This window comes from Amblyomma maculatum, chromosome 11 (genome assembly GCF_055883805.1).
Source record: "Amblyomma maculatum isolate TAMU_Amacu chromosome 11, ASM5588380v1, whole genome shotgun sequence".
NCBI classification, from domain to species: Eukaryota; Metazoa; Arthropoda; class Arachnida; order Ixodida; family Ixodidae; genus Amblyomma; species Amblyomma maculatum.
The window spans coordinates 110,283,378-110,296,920 of NC_139354.1; the positions used below are offsets into that span (position 1 = coordinate 110,283,378).

The following is a 13,543-nucleotide window of genomic DNA, read 5'->3' on the forward strand; positions in this document are numbered from 1 at the left end:
CACACGAAAGGCCTCAAAATGAACGTACATCTTTTTTTTTCTCTTTTTTTTTTTAGCGGAATATGAAAAGTGTATTCTATACAGCACCACAGAGTACCGCGAGGGCATAAAACTAAATATGGCAGCAATCATCGGGAAATTGGAAGCACTTTCAGCGATTCGCTTTCTGTCTTTGAAGGGCCGCCACTCAAATAAGATTCACGCCAGTTTAATGGCGATATATAGCGAAAATGTTCAAGTTTTTAAGAATGTCGGTAAATGACGCAGATTTTAGGTAAAGTAAACAAGCCTGGAAGACCAAGAACAGAGATGAGGACCGTCTCTGAATGGTGTACCAGAAATTGCGACTGGAGAGGGGGATCTAATGCCCGCTGATCTGTGGATAACTATAAAAAATTTGTGGAACACGGTAATGTGAGTGCACGCTCAGTGCTATTTTCTACAGAAGCCTGAATCTGATAAATGTTGCTGTGCGCTTCCGAAAATCTTGTTGCCTACTCCATGAATGCACCGGTTCACTCAGCACAGGTGGTGGTGAGAAAAGCGCCCGAGTTAGGCTACGAAATATTTCACCATTCTCCCTATTCACCCGACCTCACCCAAAGTAACCAATTCCTCTTCTTTTCCATGAATAATACTCAAATCGAGAATACTTCGAGGACGACAAGGAAGAAATTTTTCAAGTGAATGTTCTTTCAGAACACCAATAATGAAGAAGTCTAGAGGTCTGCGCCAGCTCGTCAATCAGTAGCAGAAGTGCATGGTTTTGGGCAGAGAATATGCATATAACCATGTAACTTCCACTTATGTCCCATTTTTGTATCTGCATTTTCTCATGCCAATAATATGAACTTTATGAACGCTCCTCGTAGATGGGAATTAAACTTCAGCCGGTCGTCATTGCCCCATGACGGTACGCGGCCAGACTTAGGCTCACGGCTCATCTTGGTTATGATGACATGTTTATACACCGCAACGATTTCAATAATCTATTACAATATATGCATTTCTCAAGAGGGCCCAACCGTGACCAAGGCTTAAAGTCTGGTTCTATAGAAGGTGACTCTGCAGTCATCCGAGCACAATTACAGAGGGTACACAGAGAGAGAGAGTATGGTGGCTGGCGGCCTGTTTTAGGCATAGTTTTATAGAGAGGGCAGAAAGCCTTTTCAAAGGTGCTTTTTTTGCTGAGGTTACGACACAGCCCTTAGATAAGACACACCCACGCTCTACATGTTTGCTCCTCCCCCCCTCCCCCCCCCCCCTAAATGGTATCTGAAAAAAAAAAAAAATATTTCACAGTGCAATGAAGTGCATTATGAAACCACTATATTATAGCATTTTTGAAACAGTGGAGAAAGTGGCACTCATGAACTGTCTGGACAGGGTGTCGAGACGCAGATATTGTGAAATTAAAATGGCAATAAACAATTCGCAAACAAAACTGTGCTTTGTTTACACTTCATCCAAAAAGCGCGATTTTTAATTTCAGTATAAACAGTCAGCAAAGCGGCGGACAATAAGAAATAAAATAATGGCTCCTTATGTGAACAAACCAGAATAACAAAATTATTACAGAAGCTACAAGTATGGGCTCCCTGACAAGTGACCAGGACAACTTCCTAACTTTTTCACATTGTTCGAGCGTCGACATTTCACTATGTTGGCCCCTTAACCGACGCGATCCTGTGGAATCGGCTATAATTGATGAGAGTACAATTAAAATAGCTATGAAGGTCGTCTGCTACTAGGAGTTACTTCCTACTCGTCACGCTTTTTGAAAACAGTAATTATTGACCTCGCCGGTTCGACCTTGACAATGCGCTGAGAATGGACGATGCACGAGCGCTCATTTTAAATGTTCGGAAGTTTAACGTGTGCCAAGTTTGAAACGTAAATAAGCTCGGCGACGAGAGAGATCACTTACAAACTAAAACATAAAATGATTTTATAAATAGAGGTAAAATGCTAATTATAAGGGTATAACAATCTTGAATGGGTCTTATAACAATCTTAAAGAACAAGATTAAAATTTCTAATATCACAAATATCTTGACAGCCGTTCACGTGAAGTACCTGAAGAATAAACGTACAAATTAGAAACAGTACAAGCTTACATTTGACACAATTTTAGAACGAGTTCAAACACAGTGCACTAAAAGAGTATGTCGTCGGTTGACAACGGTATCCCGTATTTAGTTCCTAGCGCACGTACCCTGCTTTTCCTACGCGTACGCAAACGGGAGTAGGCAAGACACTGTTGCACTCGATGTACCCGGCGTTCGCCTCCTGGAGTCCAGGAGCGCATCTCGAAACTAATCTTAGCCACTGTCTCTCTGGCCTCGAAGGAGAACCACCCGACGTCTCCCTGCACTGCATAGCTGAGAGGTGAACGATGGGCACTCGGGACCTGTCGTCCTATTGCTCTCAATCTTTATTTCCTGAACTCTTGTCCCGGACGAGGTGCATATCATTGCACTTGCGTTTATCTGTCCAGACATCATCACCGCCTTCCATACAGAGATTAGTAACGACATCCTATTAAATGACCACAGCGCCTTCGCACGGAGACCATTTTCGTAATCGAGCAAGTAGGTATGACGTATTTTAAGATCTGCTCCAAAGTTTTAGTAGGTTGATGCCCACGAAATGTAACGCCCTTGTAGCGAAGTAACTTCGATTTGTTCACGGTGGTGTTGACGTGGGACCAGCACAGTACCGCGCTCTTCCTCGTGCTAAAACGTACGCCAGAGTACTCTGAATGCACGGCACAAACATCGAATCGCTTCTAAGGATCTGCCTCGGAGCCAGCGAGATGCACTGTCATCGGCGTAGTGCAGGCCTGGTAGTACTTGTGGCATTACCCAACCACCGCTCACACGTCAGGTAAAACCTTTTGCCACACCTCTCTAATTCACCGTCCTGATCGCTCAACGGCCGTATGATCAACCCCGGGGAGAGGGAACATCCCTGTCGGAGATCTGACTGCACCTTAACCGGACAAGACCAGAGGCCTTGCCACTCCACGAATAACTTGATCGTTGTGTAGAGAGCGCGGAGCCGGGCGACTACATCTTCAGGGAGACCATTGAGGCACAACCTATTACACAGGTCATCGCGTTCTACGCTGTCACATGGCTTCTCCACAGCAAAAAAAGCAACCCACAGTTATCTGCCCTGTCCCATCGTGAATGTATTCTACTGCGTGACTATGAATGAATTGGTCTCCAATCATTTGGCCTGGAGAAAGCCCTGCACACCACCTACCACCCCGATACGCTTTCGGATTCGGAGTTGCCACCTTCAAGCGCTCGGTCCCGCTCTCCGCGCTCTCCGCTTTCGGACTGGGAGGATGGGGGAAATGATGTAGTAGCAATAACAATAATGGTGGATTTAGTTGATAATCATCATGATGATTCAGTGAACGAAAACAGTCCTGTAAAATGGTTTTCACCGTATTCGCTTTATTCCTGCGCGTGCTAGCTATGGTCTCGCTGACTCCCGGCTTCCTTTATTTCTATGTCGTAGCCAGCCTCCAATTTTCCTCCCATTGCCAGCTCACACAGATCAGTGCTGTAAATGTCTACAAACGTCATCAGATATAATGAACTTTCATACAGATGTCACGGAATTGAATGAATACATGTATCTGTCTGTATGGCACTCTTATGCGAAACCTGAATGAGGTTTTGCATTAAATGCCTTTTACAAAAGCATGAGCACAAATTGAAGCTGGCTTTTGTGGCTGGATGAAGGACATTTTAGCAAAAAAGTATGCTAATCGAACATTGAATTTTGGAATGCAAGAAGAAAAAAGGAAGGTGAAATTACCTTCTGCTTCGGCCATTAGCGGTCAATTTCACAGGTAAACTGCAACAGTAAACACCGGATTTCCCCACAGATCCTGGAGGCTATGCTACAACGCCACTCATTTCTTAGTGGTGGCCTTGCAGTCATACTCTGCCGGGTCATAACACGTTTGAGTCGAGTACAAGGAAATCTTTTAAATTGAAAATGTCTCGGTTATAAAAATGTTTTCCTCAGCTACACAAAACACAGCGCAGAGTTACGTTTGGTGCGAGCAATATATGTGTGGAATTGCCCACTGAAGCAGATTGCCAAATGGCGATCATGAAAGAGCCTAGCGAGTTGCATGTTTCCTCTTTTTGCTACTTCTATCGATTGTGCTTTTTTCGCAGGCAGAGTAGGCGCATTGCGGTTCGCCTAGCGCGTCCCCGTGACAGCATCATACACATTTCATTCGCGACCACGTATGTTTAAAATCGCAAAGCATGAGCACGAATGTCCAAGGGTGTTTTTTGGCCACTTTCATGTCCGAATCAAAAATTAACATTATGATCCCCATTTCTTCAATTTAAAACCGCTAGATTCTCCCAAAACATTGTGAACATGGTTAAAATGTTCTAAATTTAAGTGGATGTGCGGCTATGACAAAGGTAAAAAAAAATTGTGAGTTACGTCGGAGAGTCTTGTAGCGGAAGCTTTCTTCTACGGGCTGCAACTTCGGACTTCGCCAGTTGTCGGGGGTGACATTGCACTCTTCACGAGGTGCCATTTCGTCTCGTCGCCTTGTCCTTCAGCCTTTGAGCGGGGCTAAATATATGTCTTCACGAGTTCACGTAGTGGCCCAGATTTACGTCCCGAAAGCCATGAACTCGAAACCATATAGCATAGTGCCCCATAGGGCTAAATGCGGACTCTCCAATCCAATCTAATTCTTCACGAGGCCCCAACTTGTCGTCTTCTTCATAACTCCGGAGCTTGCCGGGTGTCACGGATCACCTTGAGTTCTTCATCATGCCTCACCTCGCCTTCTCCTAAGGTCTCTGAGTGGGGATAAGGATATATTTATTACAATGGGCCAGCTCGCCTTAGTCTCTAACTCCAGAGTTCAGGGGTGTCGATGAATCACCTTCAATGCCTCGCAAGGTCAAACGAGGACATAGTCGCTTTGGTGGTTATTTAGCTAGTTGGCGAGTACAGCTTTCGCACTAAAACACGTCAGAGCGGAGTGCATTCAAACCGTTCGGGTTCGTGACCGGGTGTTCGAGTTCAGTAGCCGAGCTTCGGCCGCTGAGCCTCCACGGCGGGTGCTTTTCTCGTTACAGGTTTAAGTACGATAAACCTACGCCATTTTTTGGACAGATTGTTTTGTCAACAATTTTAATTGAGTCACTAATCTAACTCCATTATATGAATTTGTGAACAAAGATCTGAGACATTGCGGCGGCTCAGTGGGTTTGGCATTCAGCTGCTCATCACAAGATGGACAGCTAGATACCGAAAGTGGCAGCCAGAGATATCTGGTGGCAATGTGAAATGTTCCTACGCTTTGTACCATGTCAGGGCATGGTAAGAAAGCACTGGTAACTTAATTATACAGCGGCTATTCATGGCGGCGTCCCTAGAACCCCATGCATTGTTTTGGAGTTTAAACAGCCTACTTTGCCGTTTTGTTTCTTTACGAGAAACACTGTTGAAATAGCTTCGTAATCCACCCATGAGAAATAGGGAACACTGAGAATAGGAAATAATTTATCATAATGTTTAAAAAAATAGTTCTATAAGCATCTGCTGAGGCTACACATTTAAGCTTGGGCTATGTGTGACGATTTCTTAGTTTGAGGAGAGTTTTATAAAGCGACAATGAATTCCGGTAATTTGTAATCTCTCCTGCACTTTATGTACACACTCTGTGAATGTCTACCATTTGTTTTCAAGGAGTTTGTTGTGTCAAATGCGAATGTAAAAACATTTGAGAAGTGATATGCTCTTGCTAGCCGTACAAAGTACAAATATTAACTGCTGAAATAGTTTAGTTTAGTTTATTACAAATTTTGACATTATGATACATGCCATGGTGTCAATAAAGGAAAAATAAAAATAAAATACTGCAACACAATCCACTGATATAAAATGCACTTTGTAAGATAAGAAGTTGAAAAACTGTATATACGTAAATGCGAAAATTGCAAAATGGTTGAAAATCGGAGTGTAGAACTAAGTAACAATGCAGCCGTGGTGGCAGGATAAAGGAGAGTAAAATAGATGAAGAGTTCATCATAAGTCACTTCTGACGTAACGCGTCCCTTTCGCCACTCACACGCATTCATATCTGTGAGATGGCCGTCTTCGTATTGTCGAGGAAGAGGGTTGGTAGTCTACGACAGTTCGTAGTGGACATACTGGGCCACAGTGTCGCAGATCTTCTTCTTGAAGTCTGGAATTTCCTGCATGGTGAAGCATGCCAAAGAAATGTTTGTTAAGGTCGCTGCACAGCGCATGCAAAAAAAGTACGCAATGAGTTGTCGGGAACGAATATCACCACACAGAAATTTTATTCGTGTTGTGCTGAAGGAAAGGAGCTTGTGAATACGATGCGATATTGTTGTTCTGGATAGGTAGAATGGCGATAACTAGTTCAAGCTAAAATATGAGCAATGCCATATCCTAACATTGGCAGTCAAAATAATTTAAAGTGGTTGTTCCCACAACCGCCTGAAATGTATTCCTGTCACCATTCCAGATTGCCTTGTTATTACAGTATTCCTTGCTATAACATTAGAGTTTCTGCCATACCGAAATCCTGCTGGACATAGCCCCAGAAACTCTTTGTTAGCACGGGCTTCAGCTGGAATACGTATGCTAAAATTCCCAAAAAATACAGGGTGCTTAAAACAAAGCTATACGAGTTTGCTGAGTAACACGAATAGCAGTACGTCAGAAAAATGTTAAGAAATAATTCCCGTGAACAGATGCATAATCATGAGCTCAGGAAATAAATAACAAAAATTATTGCATTTTTCTTGCGGCAACATTAGAGTTCCTGTTACACCGAAATCCTGCTGTCCTGAGAAAGAATATTCCCTGCTTGGGTGGAGACAGTGATGTCGTCTAGACCTCACGTCACTACGAAGGACCAACCACGCGGCGCCACCCACAGGAAGTCAAATGAAAGAAGAAACCTCTAATATTTGAGGGCAGACAATTAGGAAGTCATAATAAACTAATCGTGAAGGGCCAGTCACAGAGCCGCATTCAGAGGACTCAAATAAAAAAAAAAAATAGTCCCTTTGACCTTCTCGAGAAAATTGAGGGCCTCGGCGTGGTAGGAAACCCCATCAGCGTGGGACACATTCTCCGACTGGTCGAGAAAACCCCATCAGCGTGGGACACATTCTCCGACTGGTCGAGACAGATGATTTCACAGAGCTCACACGGCCACGAGAGACTAATAAAAAACGCCAACGGTAGCAGTAAAGAAAACGGCACTTCGCCCAACCGAAAAATATGAGATCCTAGCTCAATCAAAGATGGGCGTCGGGGGGTGAATAGGAAAAGCATTTTCTCGCAGGTATAGTTTTCGCCTTGTCATGCTGCTGATGTAAAGGTGGTTGGAGCGTCGTCAAGCTGCAGAGAAAGCAGCTTTCACTTCAGCCACCTATTTCTGCTAATTTGTACCTAGTGGCGAAAATTGACTTGATTTTTTTATTTACTATTTTGAATTAATACGCGGTGGCTCAAGGGACAGAGTGCTCGGCTACTTAGTCGGGGGTCCATGGGCTCAACGCCAGAAGCGGCGGCCGCGTTTCTACAGAATCGAAACGTAAGGCGTACGTGCACTATTACACTTGTCACGTGATCAAGTGAAGCAGCGCCATTCTGCTGGTCATAAACAACAAGTTATTCTTATCAGGCGTAGCGTAATATGAGACAACTACGTAAAATCAGGGAGCAGCTTTATGCCGGGTGTCGCGGCGTCACGCGCGTAATTAGACGGCTTCTTAAAATTTACACGCGCATATATCAGAGCGCATGCGCGCTGTTAATATTGCGCGCAATCGAAAAGTGTTTGAATGCTACTGGCACTGAATGATCAATATAAATATGTATGCTAACAAATTTGAATACAATATTACTTATTCAATCTAAATGACTGTTGAATTCGCGATGGAAATTTTTTTTGTCAGTTTCCTTTTACCTGGCTATATATCAAAATATCTCCTGCGCAGTAAAGTTCTTCGTAATATAAAAAATCGTATACTCCAAGTTTGAACATCATCGGTAGCGTCATTGGTAGTGTGACGAAGAATGGTGAGCGTACTTTCACTTCCAACGAAGTTATCCGCACATGGACAGCTTTGCCATCCTTGTAGGCCGGCCATGGCTTTCCACGAACTTTGGGAAGAGTCCTGAGCGGGGCAAAGTGGAAGAGTACAATAGCATACATCGTTAACAGCCTACCATCGTGCGCCAGAAATATCAGCTCTAACAAGCTTCTTGATGTCTGCCCGGTCACAATGAGGACGCGCTACGGCATTCCAGAGAGTATTTATTTGTATTAATTTTTTGTTTTCTAATCAAAAACAGCATTTCTATAGAGGGTCTTTGTCACTCTAAACACTTGTAAAATCAGAGGATATCGTCTTGTTTCACCTGCAATGCAAAGCTGGGAAAGGAAAGATTTCCATCGTGAAAGTATATCTAAAAGAGGAAAATCGAGCGCTAATTTTGAATTTGCTGAAGCTTGCGGATTTCATGATGTCACTGATGCCATGCGAGTGTCCGAAGAAAAGCGTCATGCAATACAAGTGCGGTGATTAGTCCAGAATGCTCACTGGGCCTGTTAAAAAATTGTAGGCACACAAATTACGGCTACGTTTTGTGGGCCTGAAAGGCAATTATCAGCGTCGTCATTCACCCAGAATTGCTACAGAAATGCTTTTTCGAACAAAACAGCCGCAGAGGGTTTTGTCTTATAACAAATGAAACAGATTCCAGTGTCTTTTACGGGGTATGCAAAAAAAAAAAAAATACTGGTGTACGTTATTTGCCGTATTTATTAACTTCTAACGTTTTGATTCTTGAGCCTAAATGCAGTAAGGTATTTGTTAGCTATGTGATGCTAACGACTTTGAATTTTTTGCTTTGACGAATTTTGCTTCTTCAGTTAGGCTTTGCAAGGAATTTCGATTCCCTTTTATCATTAGATATTAAATTACATAGGAATACTGAAAGCCCTTCAAGGGTCCTCACAAAGAGGCACAGTTCAATGTAATACAGATATAAAAGGCACTAAAACAATTGAAAACACAAAGCCGATAAGTTTAATGACTATAATGTAATTTTCAACAAAGTCTATGGCAATTAATCCAGTCATAGGTACGAGGCAAAAAGACGGATTAAAATACATCAGTATCGGCAGTGAATGAGGTTAGTGAACAAGAGTGACGATGTCTCGCTGGCAGTATCGCGGAACGTTTCGTAACATTAGGATTCGGCCAATTTGACAACCCAAAAATCTTAGAAATGAAATAAAACTGTTAATTTTCCATCAAATAAAGATGGGGATTGTAGAAAAAAGCTGTCCTTGGTAAAACTGACTTATCCACAATCCCTTATTTCAGCAGAGGGGCTGCTTCTTATATGCATACATACACTTCATATACAATATACACATGTAATTATTAATAGGCAAATACGGCACACATCGTTTGTTTATAAACCCATATTTCTCTGAGAACAACAAAGAGAACAACAGCTCGGCTAGACAATACCAAACCACATACATCTGCCCGAGGTTTTTGTAAGATGTCGTGAAGAGATCGAAACGTATCGAATTATAATATTTTAAAAGTGTTGGCATAGTTGGTGCAACAGAAGGAAAGTTTAATTTGATAAGTTTGTTGCTTGCTTGTAATGTTTGTATACTATTTCCTCGCGTTACGGTAGTTGGCGACTGTATTGAGCGGCATTTTGAAAATATAGATCTTTAGTTATAGTTATAGGAGTTTTATGACGTACAAGCAACTGGGGCTATGATGCGCCAAACACAAAAATATAAATCGTATTAAACGGAGATCGATTGGCCTAATGCAGCACCGGGTCAAACCAGGAAGCACACATGACTCATAAGCGGCTCGAGCCCTTCCTTGACGTTCTCACGCTGCGGTTATAAGGGGACCGGCATTTGATGCCGGCGAGCCACAGAGCAATTAAGGGAACTTCAGAATCTGGCACAGAAACGCACGGTCCGCTTTTCGTATGCCTTCTTTTTTCCACCCCCTTCCTGGACAAAATACCTGCTAACGCAGCGCTTCACGACCGTTGGGGAGGGGTCAATTGCCCATGCAACGCGAGCGGGTGGCACGGCGAGCGTACGTTGTGTGAAGTACGACTGCCTTTGTGCTCCAACAGCGCTCGGCGTATTTCGGCGGATACTGGCACCGGACCATGCTAGTACATACATAGAGCACGCCACTTAACCTGTCGTTAGTGATCGATACGTGGAACAGGTTCTCAATAAAGTGAGCTAGTCGTTTTCTCTCGTCCTGTGCCTGTATTCCGAGTTTGCGTCGTTATCGAAATGTCGCTACCTCACGTCAAATCATCTGATTGGTCGAAATACCGAAACATAATGTTGTCACCCCTTCCGGTTTCGTAGTGGCAATACCCGGTTCCGGCGGTTCGACCAATCAAATGACTCGAGGTCATGCGAGATGGCGACACTTCGATAACGACGCAAACTCGGAATGCAGGCCCTGGGCTGCTCGTCGTCGTGTAATAGATGGCGTTCCGGACACTCTGCGAAGCCCTTCTCTAATCAGAAGGCCGCAGAACTGTGTCCGTGGTGCCATACATATGAATGCTCTTGTGCCTATAACATATCCGAAATATGCTCTGGAGACGCCTGTGACAATGCACCTAGCGTTCGCCTGACAACGACGAACGACGTGCGGCATGATATTGAAAACAGCACGAAGTTAAAGACCATTCTTTGCGCGTAAACGCCATGGAGCGTCAGTCACTTTAAATACTCGCTAAATCATCGCTATGCCACGTGAATGTTTTAAAGTGGACGTAACAGGAATAGTATCCTCACGTACTCTTCTAGTAAAAGTGCGTATGGCCCGATTCGTTTCTGGCCTTGTCCCCTGCCTCACGGCCTAATGAGATTGCAGGAGGCATCCATTAGAACGGATGAAGTGACCTTTTCTTTGTTGGTAACATTTCGATGAGGATCTAAAAGGTACGCAGTGTCAATCATATGTACCAAGCCATGCAAAGCCGGTTCCGCTGAAAACGGCCTTCGCAACATTCAACGGACGTGTCCAGAAGCTCAAACCTCAACAACCAGATGACTACAAGATGATTGACTTACTGTTACAAGGGAGGAAAACGTGAACTTGCGGTTAACGGACAGAGCTAAGAGCCGGAGCGTGTTTCTGTTTCCAGAATACAATAATCTCAAAGAGCTGCTTTAACTTACTGACAACTATATACTGTGCCACATAGTAGTCTCCGAATAAGTAGAGAAACGAAAACAGTGTGTCAGGCTTCGTTTAATGGATGACCTTCCATGCGTTCTTGCTTGTTAATGCCGCAGACAAAAACACTGAACAGTGCGAATGCTAGTATGGCAGTAAAGTAATCTAGGGATAGCACTTATTGGACTCCAAATTACAGGTTGGCAGCGCGCCAAAGTAAACTGATGAACATCTTTTTCCTATTTGCTCACAAAATGCTGCAGTGAAGAGCAAATTCAATCCTAACCCTCGTTTAGCGAATTGCGCCCAAATGGTGATCAAGGTCCTTGAGAGGCGGAACTCTCCAGCAGTGGCAGCCGAGGTGTCCAGCACGCGGCCGAATATGAAGTCCAGCTCCGAGAATCGCGGTGCGAGGCTGACCCGGCGTACATCGAACAGGAAGCCGAACACTTCGTTTCGGCGCTCGGCTGCCAACTCCAAAGCCAGGTGGACCAGCGGACAGACAAACAGCACGTCCGCGATCAGCTGGCGCACCCACCAGTCCACTTCTTGGCTGCCTGCCGTGCGCAGAAACGGTTGAATTACGTCACATAGTTATAATCTACTGTATAGCTCATAGTATCAGAAATTTATTATCAGCTGCTTGTTTATCGCCATCTGAGCTGTCTCTTTTTGTCTTTCTGCTGCCGTTTTTGCGTCTGGATGTAGCCCTATTATTCTACAAGTCTGTTTTTGAAGTTTGCGTTTTCCGCCATTCTGTAACGTCCAATGTGATCCTTGTACGCTTATTGCGCAAATACGCATTTAGAACCCGCATTTCGATTTAGAAGAAAAAACAGCAAAAATGATGGGACATATGCGTTTCATTTCTTCAAGAAGTGCGAATGATACGACTGCAAGAAAGCTGCCACTGCCAATGTTTAAAATTTTGCACCTGCGATTTGCTTAGACGCATATACTGAAACTAAGGTGACATTTATTTATTTGGAGGATTATATTCAATCGTCGTTATTTGGGCACTTTGTGCGAGCATATATATTTGCTACCGCCATCTGCCTTGGATATTCCGTTTCCTGCTCATAATGAAAGAAAATAATGAGAGAGCACATATATAGGTAAAGACGAAATAGGAGGGTGTGTTCGCCCTCAAGAAGGTTTTTCCGTGCTTCAAGTTGTTTCCTTTAGGACAAAAAATGTAAGTGGATTTTAAGGAAAAAGAATAAAAAACTTTTCTAAACCTCTACTTATTACGGCATGTTACACGAGAAATGTTTTCTTCAACTTCTGGTGTGAATTACATTGAAGAAATACAACACTAAATATACATAAAGCCAGTGGAATAGGACGTAAAGATTTCCCTGTAAAAATAACCTCGGAACATCGCTAAGATTGTCCCCCTCTCCCCATCAAACGCGGAGCGTTCGCACCTCAGCTCTTGCGACTTACGGCTACGCTTTTTAACAACCTACTGGAGTGAGCCGTTATAAGATTTAAGAATTTTGAGACACTTAGGATAGTCTATGGTTATCAAAGTGGAAGCCCTATTTGCACGCTTCCTCCAAATCCGCTAGACAGCGAAAGGTTTTGACACCACCAGATAAGTTGCACCGACGGCTGCGTTAGAATTTTGATACCGAAGACATCAATCCCGGCGCCACATGGAAGTTCATTATTGATGCCTTACGAGCAAATGGCGCCACGGTTTCTGTGATGCAAGTGAGGGACTCGAACGTACGACCTTACCTGGGACGCAAACTCAAGGAGTTATTCGAAGTTCAAACACAAGACCGTGATTTGGGACTACAACCATTGACCACGCTTTGGGACATGAACCATCTATCTTCCCTCTCGCTCTATAAACCCATTGATACTAATATGTTACACTGACGTTCCACAACTTCCGTACCACTTCCGGTGGTCAGCTTTAGTGACAAGTTATGAGGACAAGAATTGGTGTTATGAGCCCTACTATGGCTTTTATCTTGAAAACTTCCTGACTCGCTCACATCCATTAAAAATGTTAAAGACGGCTTATTGTGGGCCCAGAAAGGTTAGGTCTCTTTAGAAGTCTTGGTTTAAGGGCAAAGTTAATTCTTCCGCAACCAGATCACACTAGGAGTTAAACTTTCAAATTTATTCACCTAAATAAGTAAAATATTTTAGCAACTTGCCTCCCCCTGAAGCGTGCCTTTACAGGAAGTAAGCAGTCTAACGTGACTTCATATGTATTGACTATTTGCATTTCCCTTGCTCAT

At 43.5% G+C, this 13,543-nt stretch overlaps 1 protein-coding gene across 1 annotated transcript in view; it reads right to left on the bottom strand.

Moving 5' to 3' along the window:
• Positions 1-6,182: 6,182 nt before the first annotated feature.
• The window catches only part of LOC146174665 (acetylcholinesterase-like), a 46,869-nt gene continuing 39,508 nt past the window's right edge, over positions 6,183-13,543 (bottom strand). Inside the window, exons 9-11 of the mRNA XM_084585428.1 lie at positions 11,575-11,845; positions 8,126-8,213; positions 6,183-6,251 (exon numbers count right to left, since the gene is read on the bottom strand). Coding sequence (XP_084441554.1) covers positions 6,183-6,251; positions 8,126-8,213; positions 11,575-11,845 — 428 coding nt within the window. The remainder of the gene's footprint in view (positions 6,252-8,125; positions 8,214-11,574; positions 11,846-13,543) is intronic.